General features: G+C 37.8%; 1 protein-coding gene across 6 annotated transcripts in view; it reads right to left on the bottom strand.

The window, feature by feature from the left end:
- Positions 1–8,792: 8,792 nt before the first annotated feature.
- Positions 8,793–15,457, bottom strand: part of GSTCD (glutathione S-transferase C-terminal domain containing) — a 54,383-nt gene continuing 47,718 nt past the window's right edge. For 5 of the 6 annotated variants that reach the window (XM_058192874.1, XM_058192875.1, XM_058192871.1 and 2 more), the window contains 2 exons: positions 13,319–13,388; positions 8,793–9,365 (listed from right to left, as the gene is read on the bottom strand). In XM_058192874.1, the coding sequence (XP_058048857.1) occupies positions 9,229–9,365; positions 13,319–13,388 (207 nt within the window). In that variant the 3' untranslated portion in view covers positions 8,793–9,228. The remainder of the gene's footprint in view (positions 9,366–13,318; positions 13,389–15,457) is intronic. The other variant, XM_058192876.1, reaches the window with a different exon arrangement.

Below are 15,457 nucleotides of genomic sequence, written 5' to 3'. Positions count from 1 at the left end.
GGTGGGTTGAGCAACTGCAGCAATGATGGTGTCATGGACTGAACTTGGGAAAGATAGCACCAAACCCTGCAGCTTCTTTTGACAGACTCCCTATCCTTCATGCCATTTCTTACTCTGAAAATTTAGCAAATTCCATTAAGCCATTCCATTAAGTTAAGCTCAACTTCCAAACAAACATCATCCACTTTTGTCACTGTCTTTTTCTTGGACGGTTTTTGACTTCCAGAGTAACCTATGGCTGGTATTTCTGGATCAGGGGTGAAATCTACTTACCTTCCCTACCAGTTTGGAAGTGCATGCGCCGCGTACATCATGTGCATGCACGGACCCTCTGCGCATGCACAAACCCTTCTGCGCATGCGAAGAGGGTAAAAAAACAGGTTACTTCCTGGTTAAAACAGGAAGTAACGACAACCAGGTGGGTGGGCGGAGCCTCACACTGTCATCGCTACTGGTTCTCCGAATCACCCGCCGCCATCGCTACCAGTTCGGCCGAACCGGTAGCATTTCACCCCTGTTCTGGATGGTCATCTAGTACTATCTAGATCAGTGGTTCTCAACCTGTGGGTTGCGACCCCGTTGGGGGTCGAATGACGACTTGCCAAGGGTCGCCTAAGACCATCCGAAATATGGGAAGTATACTTGCGAGTCGAAGAATCGCGAATTCGGCTTCAGGCGCGATGAATTAAAAAAGAGAGAAATCTTTGCTCTGATGTCTCCCTCTCAAGCCAGCTGCAATCACTCCCAATCGCTAGCCTAATCTGGCTTCAGGCGCGATAAACTTAATAGGGGAGGAGTCTCCGCTTTAATGCCTCCGTCCTCAAGGCAATCGCAAGCAATTCAGATCGCTAGCCAATATGACTTCAGGCGTGATAAATTCAAAAAAACAGTTTGCCGCTTTTTTCCCCTTCTGCTGCGGTGCGCTGAGATTGCTGCCTAAAAAAAATAATTTTATGGTTGGGGTCGCCACATCGTGGGGAATTGTATTAAAGGGGCCACAGCACTATAAAGGTTGAGAACCACTGATCTAGATCCAATACTACTTAGTTTTTAGAACAGCCAGTAGCTGGGCAGACTCCTTCTTAGTAATTTTTAAACCACTCTCAAGATTGTAAAAGTGCAAAGGTGCTGGCTGTTTGGGAGTGGAGTTGTGCTTATGCTCAAAGGGCTGGTGTGTAGTTAGGGAATGCTCCTTAACCTGTCCTTTCATTGGGTTTGTAGGTAGTGGTAATTGTTTCCTAAGATGTATTTGGTTCCTATCTTCCAAACACACAGGAAGTTGGCAAAACACATCTTTTCTAAAGCATTTTTTCTGTTTTGGATCTGAATTGCTGCACAATTCTGTAAGATTCCCATAACATCTACTATGTTCAGATTAGCTTTGAAATAAGGACTCTTCTAAAACTCTTGTCATCCCTAAAAGGAGACCCATTTTAAACTGTCTGGAATTGATTGAAATTGCAGTCTCCTAACATCTGAAGGCACCAGATTGCAGCAGATAAAACAAATCTATTCCGCTGGCAAATTTCATATCTGCACATCTTTGGGCCATACTTACAATTTCCCTCCTCTTCCCTCCTCTATTATTCATTTAAATTACTGTACTAACTATAATTTTCTATTGCTTTTCAGTTACAAAGCAGTTCACATCAGTAAAAGGAAGACCACTGACATAAAGTAAGAATTATGCACATCTTGAGCAACAGGAAATCAAGTCAAGAGGTCCAGCTGTCTTTTCCAGGAAGACAGAGGTGGGTTGAGCAACTGCAGCAATGATGGTGTCATGGACTGAACTTGGGAAAGATAGCACCAAACCCTGCAGCTTCTTTTGACAGACTCCCTATCCTTCATGCCATTTCTTACTCTGAAAATTTAGCAAATTCCATTAAGCCATTCCATTAAGTTAAGCTCAACTTCCAAACAAACATCATCCACTTTTGTCACTGTCTTTTTCTTGGACGGTTTTTGACTTCCAGAGTAACCTATGGCTGGTATTTCTGGATCAGGGGTGAAATCTACTTACCTTCCCTACCAGTTTGGAAGTGCATGCGCCGCGTACATCATGTGCATGCACGGACCCTCTGCGCATGCACAAACCCTTCTGCGCATGCGAAGAGGGTAAAAAAACAGGTTACTTCCTGGTTAAAACAGGAAGTAACGACAACCAGGTGGGTGGGCGGAGCCTCACACTGCCATCGCTACTGGTTCTCCGAATCACCCGCCGCCATCGCTACCAGTTCGGCCGAACCGGTAGCATTTCACCCCTGTTCTGGATGGTCATCTAGTACTATCTAGATCAGTGGTTCTCAACCTGTGGGTTGCGACCCCATTGGGGGTCGAATGACGACTTGCCAAGGGTCGCCTAAGACCATCCGAAATATGGGAAGTATACTTGCGAGTCGAAGAATCGCGAATTCGGCTTCAGGCGCGATGAATTAAAAAAGAGAGAAATCTTTGCTCTGATGTCTCCCTCTCAAGCCAGCTGCAATCACTCCCAATCGCTAGCCTAATCTGGCTTCAGGCGCGATAAACTTAATAGGGGAGGAGTCTCCGCTTTAATGCCTCCGTCCTCAAGGCAATCGCAAGCAATTCAGATCGCTAGCCAATATGGCTTCAGGCGTGATAAATTCAAAAAAACAGTTTGCCGCTTTTTTCCCCTTCTGCTGCTGCAGCGGTGCGCTGAGATTGCTGCCTAAAAAAAATAATTTTATGGTTGGGGTCGCCACATCGTGGGGAATTGTATTAAAGGGGCCACAGCACTATAAAGGTTGAGAACCACTGATCTAGATCCAATACTACTTAGTTTTTAGAACAGCCAGTAGCTGGGCAGACTCCTTCTTAGTAATTTTTAAACCACTCTCAAGATTGTAAAAGTGCAAAGGTGCTGGCTGTTTGGGAGTGGAGTTGTGCTTATGCTCAAAGGGCTGGTGTGTAGTTAGGGAATGCTCCTTAACCTGTCCTTTCATTGGGTTTGTAGGTAGTGGTAATTGTTTCCTAAGATGTATTTGGTTCCTATCTTCCAAACACACAGGAAGTTGGCAAAACACATCTTTTTCTACATTTTATTTTGTGATTTGTGATTTAAATTGTGATTTAAGTTTGGTTTTACTTTGGTAATTGTCATGCTTTATTCTCTCCATCTTTGTTGCAAAATGCTTTGAGTACTGAAGTTAATGGAATAATAGAGTATCAATTATTGATAAAAAAAGATATGGAGACTCTAGAAAGAGTGCAGAGAAGAGCAATGAAGATGATTAGGGGACTGGAGACTAAAACATATGAAGAACGGTTGCAGGAACTGGGTATGTCTAGTTTAATGAAAATAAGGACTAGGGGAGACATGATAGCAGTGTTCCAATATCTCAGGGGCTGCCACAAAGAAGAAGGAGTCAAGCCATTCTCCAAAGCACCTGAGGGTAGAACAAGAAGCAATGGGTGGAAACTGATCAAGGAGAGAAGCAACTTAGAACTAAGGAGAAATTTCCTGACAGAACAATTAATAAGTGGAACGACTTGCCTGCAGAAATTGTGAATGCTTCAACATTGAAAATTTTTAAGAAAATGTTGGATAGCCATTTGTCTGAAATGATGTAGGGTTTCCTCCCTGGGCAGGGGGTTGGACTAGAAGACCTCCAAGGTCCCTTCCAACTCTGTTATTATGTTATGTTAATTCAATAAGTAATGTGGTAGCCACACTTACCTTAAATCTTTCACGGTTGCCATCAGGCTTTGCAATGATAAAGGTTTATGACAAAGTTCAATTTTCACACTAAGATATATGATTTGGCTGATTTCGGTAGAGAGTTGCACCAAATTAAATAGTTTAGATATGAGTCCAAACAAAGATTGAAAGTGACTGTAAAGTGCCTGGATAATTGAGTCAATCTTCTGATTTTCTAATGCCCATCATCACTAAGAGAATGAGTGAGTTCTGGTTTGTCTAGTAGACCTTGGTTAAACAACATAGGTTATTGTGAATTCTTAAAAAACACAAAGTAATCTGTTTTAAAAAATATGGAAGTGGATTCTATAATACAAGTTGTGTAGCTTCTACCAAACGATAATAGAATTAACAGGCCAAAAAACATAGATGAGCAAGGCAGGAACTTATTGATATTCTCTGTAATGAATACTCATGTGCCTTTATCTTATATCTTAGTACAAAATTATAGGTATGATTTCCTAAGAATCCATATACAGTTGCTTGGAAGTAAGAATATAGGAATATCAAGGAGAGATTTAACCCTTTCTTTCCCCTTCTAAATCCTTCATGAAAATTATACTATAAAAGCACTATTTGAATTAAGGGGAAAAATCCATTGGTATCAATTGAAATTTTATCTAGGTGGAAACCCTAATTTCAGAAGGGTAATTTCCATGAGGATTGCAGGAAGGAATATTAAATTCCCATCTTGTCTGCTGAAATTTTGATAACTTGCTGCTATTCCACAGCAATTATTTGCATGTTAAAGGACATGCATGTTACTTACAAAAATTAAATTAATAAATTATTTGGGTTCCATGTTAGAACTGAAAAGAGTTAAATATATAAAAATCATCATGGCATTTATTTACAGTCCAGCCTGTCATAAAAATGGAAATATAAATTGCATTTTGTTTCATAATTATTGAAGAATAATTGGAAGTTTAACTTTATAAGCTTTTTGTACTGATTATCCTAGAAATCTCTTCCAATACCAGAATTGGAATGAAGTAGCTGCACTTGTCTATTTAGCAACAACATTCTTAACAAATTCACCTTCTAGGAAGCTGACCTATAAAGGACATCTAAGAAGCAAGAAAGTGACAGAAGCAGACCTCCCTCTTTCCTTATTGCATTACAATCCTTTGGTGTAATTTTTATTTAAAACAATTTGAGTAAATGAGTTGGTAAACTGAAAATCACTGCTTTTAATAAAAAAAAACCTACCAATCCATTTGATATAAAATATCAAAAACCAGGGGAGTCAAACTCGATTTCATTGAGGGCCACATCAGGGCTGTTTGACTTTGTGGGGCTGGGATGGTGTGGGTGGTGTGGGCGTGGCTAGCTCGACATCACTTGTGTTGGGAGCGCCAGTGGTGGCCTGAGCTCTCTGCCAGTGAAAACAAGCTCCCAAATTCCATTTTCGGTGCTGATGGCCTTCTGCAACCCTCTGCCAGTGAAAATGGAGCTCAGAAGGGCTGCATGAAGCCTTTCCAAACTCCATGTTCACTGGCAGTGGCATTGCGGGCAGGTCCTTCACTGTTTCCAGGGTGGCCTGGTGGGCCAGATTTAAGCAGCCCCATGGGCTCCATGAGTTTCACATTCCTGTATTAAACCACACTGTTGATATATGGGGCCTAGGGAAACTAATTTTAAAAACTAGTTAAATCTGCATGTGCACATACAGCATTTAAAGTAATTGGGTATTGCAATTTTAGAAAAATAAAATTAGCAGGTCTAGTCAGAGTTCTGTGACTCTGTTATTTGGTCTTTATCAGATAAATTTGGCAGGGTTGTCACATCGGGCTCTGTAACACATACTTGCACTACTAAACTTTATGCCAGCAAAAAAGTTAAAAGCTAAAAATAAAGCATGAAAAGTGTTGTGACCTTTTTGAAGAAAAAAAAAGAATGAATGCATGAAAGCTGATTGCCAATTTGAAAACAATTTGGAATGCTTTGTTAATACGCCCTAAACCATGACCCCATTTGGAACATTACAATCTTAAAGAATAAATTAGAAACAACAGTTGGGCAGATAAAATTACAAGTAGCATAGATTGGGAAACTATGTAATAATATATGCATCAGCTCTAGTTGTTGATACCCAATGGTGAACAAATGCCGAGTATCTGAGAGAGCTTCCAATAATAGCTTTGATTAGAGTAGAATGACTTATGGGCACCCTCAAAAGTTTGTGGCTTCATACTGATTTTCATCTATTTATTTTGATAATATACAGCAGATGGTGATTACCAAACTATTACTTTTAGAGAAAATGTTTATTTCTACTCCCAAATGGCTCTCCCTGACCATTCAGACTAAAATAAAGGGAAATTTATTTAGGCAGGAATCAATGTTAAATAGAAACATATATGGGAAGATTTGTTATCATAGGAAGAGGAGGTAATATTTGCAATATTCACATATCAAATTAGATTTATTTTTGCCCAGTTAAAAAAAAACCTACAATACAGTAAAATGATTTCTTGCCCAGAAACACTTACGACTGGGCAGGATTCTAATAGGTGGTGGTAACCAAGTTCTGATCACATACTTATTTGGACTAAGCAATGCACTTTGGAGCTACTATTAAAGATGACCCGAAGTTATAACAGTGTAGTGCAGGGGTCTCTAACCTTGGCAACTTTAAGACTTGTGGACTTCAACTCCCAGAGTTGAAGTCCAGCTTTGCTGGCTGAGGAACTCTGGGAGTTGAAGTCCACAAGTCTTAAAGTTGCCAAGGTTGGAGACCCCTGGTGTAGTGGATAAGTTTCCTAATAGGTCAACCCTATCGTGTGAGAATAACACAGCTGTTAAGAGGTCCAATTGAATTCAAATCTGCAATTTGCCAATATCTTATCTCCTCACCTTGTCTGGTCATCTTCATAAGGAGGTAATAGTGAAGTTTTTGAGCCAGAGATCAAGTAACAGATTTTCCCACTTTTATCAACTTTTCTCCAATCTGGAAGTGCAGACAGCCTCTACGCTACAAGCATTTCTAAAACTAAGCAAAAAAGTGTTGTTCCAAGAGATATATAGCCCTTACTATAGTTTAACTGAATGGTACTTACAATTTGCTAGATTGGTATTAACTGTAATCTTTAATACATTTGGATTGTGACAGATTAAAAATATTGTTAAATAAATAAATATTTGTTATATGAAGTATTTACAACAAAGTCTCTGATTCATTTTTCCGCGTTGTATCACTGTTGTGTATCTTGGATAGGCTGTGACCAATGTACAAGAAATCCTCTCACTAGCATCTACTGAACAACTTTCAGAGCACTCGTAGACTTCATTTTCTCCAACCATGATCTTGCCACTTATGAAACTTCATTATCAGCTCATAAAATGTCTTTTGAGCCCTTTAGCTTAGCCATCTGCTTCTTTTCCTTTCTCCCACTGACTAGGGAAAAATGACGTACTTTTCAGGGCTTCCAATTGCTTCCAAATTCCAGCATTTTTTCATTTCAATGTGTGAGTTCGTTTTGGATAATAAGCTTTTAAGAGTGGTTTTTTTTTAAAAGCTGATCTTAGTAATTACCTATCAAATTTCTCTCTGAAGCTCTCAGTTCTATAACACTGTATTCACACCTTTGTCACTTATGATTTGATAATGAAACAGAATGGTAATACAAACGATGTTTCCTTTAAGATTGGTTCATTTATATTCTGAAATATCAAAAGTGCACACATTTGGGTCTTTCTGCCTTTTATCTTCACAGGATTAAACTATGAACAAATTGCCTTGGAACTGTTTGTCTTGAAATTCAGTTGTAAACTCTCTTAAACATACAATATAAAGTATTACAAGCAAAAGCTATCATTATATATGTAAGGGACCATCTTAAATGTTCAATAGTAAATATTAAATTTGTTATTGAAAGAATCCAAGAGTCTCAAAAATACATTACAATGATATTAGCTTTCTGACATTAGAAGGCTAACACAATATAATAAGGAAAAGATATGCTCATTGTTATGCCATCATAATAGTAAACTTATAAAAACCACTCAAAACAAAATGTTTCTTAACAGAAGTATTACATACACTGCTCTCTCCCTGATTAGCTTTGAACAATCTGTTTAATTTTTCAGACAAGAACTATGAGAGAAGAAACATAATCAAGCCTGAAATATATAGAGATTTCTGAGCTTTGTATATGATAAGGACTTTGAATAGTTTATCTAGCCCTGACATTAATGGAGGAACAACTAAGTCTACTCAAATGAATTAATTCTGGAGGAGGTTTACAGTTCATTGCCTGAGTAAACCAAACAGAACCTAAACATTGTAATAGATTGGAAAGTGTTCTGAATCTGATTACACTACTTCACCTTTTGAAGAATCAGTCTGGATGATTTATGACAACATAAGTTAAAATGAGTTTTTTAAAAAAATGAGCTGAAGCCTGAAAAAAGGAGTGCTATTTCAGTGTTTTTTCAAGTTACCAAACTTTAACTTACACCTGACCACATATCTCAAAACAAAGACAATTAGTTTTCTTACAGAAACAGATCTGGTGGGGAGGGGGGGAATGAAGTACAGGCATTTGGCTTTTTTCTACTGAAATTGTCATTCCACAGTTGTTTTCTTTTCCCTATCTTTTTCCTCCCGCATTCATGTGGCCAAAGCAAAATATAATCTGCACAGGAAAACATTAAACAATCCTCACTCTGAAGGAAGATAAAGAGAAATAACAGGTAAACATACACATGCACATTTAAATAATTTCTTGCAAGTTTGCTTTGTCCTACAAAGGACAGTAATCAAAGTTAATGTATAAATCAGCTTGTAAATTACATACTGTAAATACTGTGAATAATTTGATCCGAAGCATTCTCTAGATGACCTTGGCTATCTTGAAATAAATTAAGAAGTTGTGGACCTGGTTAGTACTTTAATGAGAGATTATTAAAAATATTAAAAAGCTTAAGCTTAAGCTAGGCTGGGAAATTGCAAATAAACAAAACACAATTACACGATTGTTAAGAAAACTACATGGATGTTGACCACACAGTCATTATAAATTGTCTGCAGCGTGAGATTTTATTTAGAACATATTTTTTAAAAAAACAATTAAAATATTTGAGAAAAGTGATACTTTCTTATTTACAATTGTAACTGAGCATAGAAAGTATAATCGTAAAACATTGAAAGGAAGATACTGTGAGTTGTTCTTTAGATCAATACTGAGGAGCTCAGAACCCTTACAAAATGTTTTCCAACATGCAAGACCAATTTTCATAGAAAAGGAAATCATTCTCCCAAGGATGTATTGGTTGCTCTTCTAATGTAGACTGATTAACATTTTGGGAGAGCCAGATGTCATTTAATCACATATTTCAAGCAGGAATTAGGAACCTTTGCAAGATAGCCCCTACTGCGTTTCCTTCCTTTTTTTGGAGACAACTGATTCAAGATGTACAGTGTTTCCTTTCCAGTCTCCAAAATGTTATTTGGACTTCGATCAAGAGAACTAATATTAATTCAGCTTGATAGAAAAACCTTTGAACTAAACCGGGATACCGGTTATCAAATTATTCTTTGGGGAACATGACTGTGGTTCCATGGTTATCACTTGGACTGAGTAGTTGCTTCTTTCCACACTCCAAGCTCGATCAAGATCCACCAGTCCCATGCATTGTTTACCTAAAATATACGAACAGAATATATTTATATATTTCTAATTGTTATAATATCATATGATATAGAAACAAGCACTTTGGCAGCAATTACATTATCACATGTAGGAATATTGCTTTCTCTGGGTATCCTAGAACTAAACTCCACAGAATTTTACAGCAATTAAAGCAATCTAAATGGTGTTGTATCTGCTATCCTTTTCAAATTCTGAAAGCCAGTTACAGTTTAGACTTAGACTTGGAGAGACTCAAATTCCAGATCTCCCACAATCATGGAAGCTTACTGGTTAACATGGGCCAGAAATCTCTCATCGTCACCTGTCCTAGAGGGTTATTGTTGGGAGGAAATTGGAATGTATTTTGGGTTTCTGGAGGTCTATAATAATAATTGACAAAATACTAATACCTTTGAATGCTACTTTGTAATCTATCTTTGGTCTAAATAAAATTTTACACATTGACTAATTTTGTACATCTGGTAACTACTACACTTTATAATGTATACAGTGTTAAATCCCTATAACAATCATATCCAGAGACAGAATAGTATATAAACTATGTTTATTTTGTTTAGATACTGAGAAAGTAGAAGTAACAGAAGAGTAATAAAAAGAAAATGTATTGTTTGGAAGAGTAATTTGGGTTGGATATATAACAAAAGTTATAACGAAAGATATATAACAAAAGCCTTAAAGGGAGAAAGTGAACAGCAGAAACTTAAACATTCATTGGTAAATATTCAAAAGTGAGTCCCCACCGGTTCAAAAAGCATTACTTTCAGGGAGGACTAGTTAAGATTAAACTTAACTGCACCCCAGTGTATTTCAGTACCTGTTTTTAGGGAACATGTGTTTTGTGCTAATCCGATCTGACCTCTCCCCCCCAGTCATCTGAAAATAAAACTACACACCCATTAGCAAGTTTAAAAGGTGAAGAAAGATGACTGAAATAGAAAAGACTTTTAATGGAGCCTAATGTCAGGTATCACATCAGAACTGAGAAGACAAGAATAAGAACACAAAAGCTGGAGGGAGGGAAAGAAGGTGTTTGAGGTTCAGAAATGTCTCATTTCCCTATTTTATCCATGAAGGGAGAAAAGACTGCTGAAACGCTGAATCAACATTTAAAAGCGCACAAAGACACAGCCATTCCACCCATCCTTATGTGACACATTTCCTTTCTATATCACCAAAATATTGAAAAAGGTCTTCACTCCCAATTGGTGAATGACACTTTTCAAATGCACAGCTGTGTTGATAACAGCATAATTTGGCTAACTAAGCTAAACCAGCTACAGGTACCGGAACAGACTTGTAAGTGGATCACAAGCTTCCTAACAAACAGGAAGCAGCAGGTGAAGCTAAGCAAGATCACATCAAATACCTGTACAATTAGCACAGGGGCCCCCCCAAGGCTGTGTGCTCTCCCCACTTCTCTTCTCTCTGTATACCAATGACTGCATCTCCAACGATCCATCTATTAAGCTACTGAAGTTTGCAGATGACACAACAGTGATTGGTCTCATTCGAGGCAATGACGAATCCGCATATAGGGAGGTCAAACGACTAGCCTTGTGGTGCGACCGAGACAATCTGGAACTGAACACACTCAAAACCGTAGAAATGGTGGTAGACTTTAGGAGAAACCCTTCCATACTTCCACCTCTCACAATACTAGACAACACAGTATCAACAGTAGAAACCTTTAAATTTCTAGGTTCTATCATATCGCAAGATCTAAAATGGACAGCTAACATCAAAAACATCATCAAAAAAGAACAACAAAGAATGTTCTTTCTGCGCCAACTCAGTAAGCTCAAACTGCCCAAGGAGCTGCTGATTCAGTTCTACAGAGGAATTGTTGAGTCTGTCATTTGCACCTCTATAACTGTCTGGTTCGGTTCTGCAACCCAACAAGAAAGACACAGACTTCAGAGGATAACTAGAACTGCAGAAAAAACAATGGCTACCCACCTGCCTTCCATTGAGGACCTGTATACTGCACAAATCAAAAAGAGGGCTGTGGAAATATTTATAGATCTCTCACATCCTGGACATAAACTGTTTCAACTCCTACCGTCATAACAACGCTATAGAGCACTGCACACCAGAACAACTAGACACAAGAACAGTTTTTTCCTGAAGGCTATAACTCTGCTAAACAAATAATTCCCTCAACACTGTCAAACTATTTACTAAATCTGCACTACTGTTAATCTTCTCATCGTTTCCATCACCCTCTCCTTCCACTTATGACTGTATGACTGTAACTTTGTTGCTGGTAATCCTTATGATTTATATTGATATATTGACCATTATTTGTGTTGTAAATGATGTACCTTGATGAAGGTATCTTTTCTTTTATGTATACTGTGAGCATATACACCAAGACAAATTCCTTGTGTGTCCAATCACACTTGGCCAATAAAAAATTCTATTCTATTCTATTCTATTCTATTCTATTCTATTCTATTCTATTCTATTCTATTCTATTCTATTCTATTCAACTTTAAAATCTGCCAGATTTACTGAGAATATACAAAAGGATAAAATATCTTGGAATTTCATTATGTACTCTGAACCACAGAGACTGAATATTTTATGCAGGTGTCAAAGCAAACACTTGTACTGTTGTTAAAACCTCTGTGATACAGCCTTTAACTAAACACTTAATTGTTAGAACAATTAATCAGTGGAACAACTTGCTTCCGGAAGTTGTGAATGCTCCAGCAGTGGAAGTTTGTAAGAAGAGATTGAACAACCATTTGTCTGAAGTAGTATAGGGTTTCCTGCCTGATCAGGGGATTGGACTAGAAGACCTCCAAAGTCTCTTCCAACTCTGTTATTTTGTTACCTTCATTAATATCCATCCTCAGTTTTTCTCCTGATTGATGCACCATCAAGTCATTGCTGACTCTTAGCAACCAGATACATTTTTCAATTACACATTGCAAATATTTTACTTCAAATATCTATGGTTTACTTTTCAACCACATGGCTTCCTAAGACATTTAATACTGACTAAAATATAAAATAAGCTAGAATAAAACTATAGAACTTCATTTAAAGTTTTAAAAATAGTCAAATTAATCAGCATTAGAATTTAGTCAACAGTCAGTTTTTCAAGGCAGAACAATTAGTTTTGATATAAGCAATCACCAAGACTAATAGGCATAAGGCAAAGAGTTTGTTACAGAGAACCCAAGAGATAAGAGAAGCACTGTAACTAAAATTAGAGTGGGGATAAATAGGGAGATGTATTTTCATGCTAACAGACAGCAATCAATCCTTAGTGAGTTATTGGTATGCAATAAAGATTCCTAACTAGCTATGCCTGACATATATCTTAAAGGCTTAAACTAAGGATGAACCTAGAGTCTGGTCAAGCTATGCCATCAAATATTTTAAAACTGCTGGGATCTTACCAGTAAGATTAATAATTTCTGTTCTGTTCTGCCTTAAAGTGAACCTAATAATTTCTGTTGGTTGGCCTACCTTTTGTCTTTTGTTATTGTAAATAATGCCTCAGTTTATTTTATTTTTAACTTTATAGTACTATGTCTGATTTATCAATTTTGATAGTATGATTTCTATACTATCCATACTAAAGCACGTTATTGTTGCTTTTTATGAGTCATTGACCACTTTGGATATCTATCTACATATTATACATAATTAAATTGTTCAATGTTATATAGCACAAGGAAGAGTCTGTGGTTGAATGTGATATTTTTACCAGAAAATCAATTTTACATATAGCACCTCTATCAGAATAATCGGGAAACAGATTCTGAAGAGAGAAGGAGAGAGGGAGGCATGGTTGATAAGAGATTGGAATAGTACATACACTATTATAACTTCTTGTTAATGAACATGTCACAACCACCCATTAATAGCAAGCTAATAACATCACCAATACAGCGTATATAATACACAACAGCTGTTCTACAGAAAAGCATACCTATTTGCCTGCGTTCAGGGGGCAGCTGGACAGCTGTCTGATCAGCAAATCTGCAAAGAATCATGTGCTCCTAAAATAAAACACACACACACAAAAGGTCACAAGCAATTGTTTTTACTCTACAAAAATAATTATTTTAATAGGAGTATCCAAAAAAAGAAGGTTTTTCTGTTAAAAATTATTATCATAACATTTTGGGTTATATTTTTGGATTATACTGAAAGTCAATGAAAGGGGGCAAGGGAAAATTAACCCAATGTTCCTCTGACTCAGTCAAAACTGGACATAGCTACTATAATTGCAAATGAAAACTGCAGGATTTATCCACTGGCAACTATTCTTTGGAAAAGGAAAAGAAACATATCCTGGACTGTATTTTTGCCTCTTTGCTTTTACTATTAAAGCATTAAATGATTTTAGCCCACTTGTAATGCCTTCTGTATTATTATTTTGTGCCTTCACCTCCATTATTCCTGTCACTTGGATAGGCATACTATTCTGAGACTGAGTACATGACACCCAGATGAATTCATAATCCTATACTTTTATACCATGAGTTTTTGAAGTTTTGATTTGTTTGGCTATTAAACTCTACCAATAGAGATTAACTTTCTCCCTTGAGTCTGGAACTGAGATTCATTAATGTCAGTCACATGCTGTAATTGACTTAATACATTGTGCATAACATGCTTCCTGCAGTGAAGACCTTAGAAGTGGGTATATATAGGGTCTACTCCCTGTTAAATGAATAGAATAGAATAGAATAGAATAGAATAGAATAGAATAGAATAGAATAGAATAGAATAGAATAGAATTCTTTATTGGCCAAGTGTGACTGGTGTCAGTTTTGGAAGCCATACGAGGTTGGAAGCTTCCGTGCTGCCACTTTCTCATGTGTGGGAAAGTAGGAGTCCAAATCACCCTGTTCCCTCCGCTGTCAATTGGACACACAAGGAATTTGTCTTGAAAAGATAAAGATTAAAGATAAAAGATAAAGATTAATGCCATGCCAATAGATGTATTATTTTTATTTTTTCAATGTATTCAATGTATTTTGTTTTTTATTTTGTAGAACACCTGTTATTTTTGGTTCTTAAAACTACACTGTTGGAAGCTACATTGATTTAGGTGCAAATTATTAGCCCTGAGACCAGCACAGATAAAATTTGAAATCCTTAAATTAAGAGAGAAATGTATTGGAAATATAGACATAGGATGACATATTAATGATCCTACAAAAAAAGGTGCCAGGCTTTGAACTACCACATTAGCAATGGACAATTCTGAATAGAATTAGCATTTCACGTGGCATCTGCCAGGATTCTCTGTATAAATGGGGCATAACCTTCTCCCCTCAGTACGACTGCGGGATCCCACGTCAAACTGTAGATCACATCATGACTGACCATAAGCAGGGGGCATATACTGGTCCAGTAGCTGATTTTTTTAAATATAAACAATGCTGTGTTTCAATGATTAGATGGCCTAGACATTGGTTTTTGAACATAGATCTTTTTAACATTTTAAAACCAGCTACAAGAACCTGAACAGACTTGTAAGTGGATCACAAGCTTCCTAACAAACAGGAAGCAGCAGGTGAAGCTAAGCAGGATCACATCAGATACCTGTACAATTAGCACAGGGCCCCCCCAAGGCTGTGTGCTCTCCCCACTTCTCTTCTCTCTGTATACCAATGACTGCATCTCCAATGATCATTCTGTTAAACTACTGAAGTTCGCAGATGACAAGACAGTGATTGGTCTCATTCGAGACAATGATGAATCCGCATATAGACGTGAGGTCGAACGACTAGCCTTGTGGTGTGACTGAAACAATCTGGGACTGAACACACTCAAAACCGTAGAAATGGTGGTAGACTTTAGGAGAAACCCTTCCATACTTCCACCTCTCACAATACTAGACAACACAGTATCAACAGTAGAAACCTGGGGAGACGACTTCCGGTGTCCAGGGGCAACGGTCGTCTGGAGGCTTCTCTTGCCCCCAGCGCCCGAATCCGGCCGCCGCCGAGGCCCCCAGGGGCCAGGTGTTCCGAAAAAGGACACCTGCCGCACGGACGGCTCGCCAGGGGTCTCCCAGCCGACATACAGGACTGGGGGGACCGATGCTGGCGCGTCC

The sequence above is a fragment of the Ahaetulla prasina genome, chromosome 8 (assembly GCF_028640845.1).
Source record: "Ahaetulla prasina isolate Xishuangbanna chromosome 8, ASM2864084v1, whole genome shotgun sequence".
NCBI classification, from domain to species: domain Eukaryota; kingdom Metazoa; phylum Chordata; class Lepidosauria; order Squamata; family Colubridae; genus Ahaetulla; species Ahaetulla prasina.
Note: the sequence above shows the minus strand (reverse complement) of the source record. Positions and strands in the feature narration are given on the sequence as shown.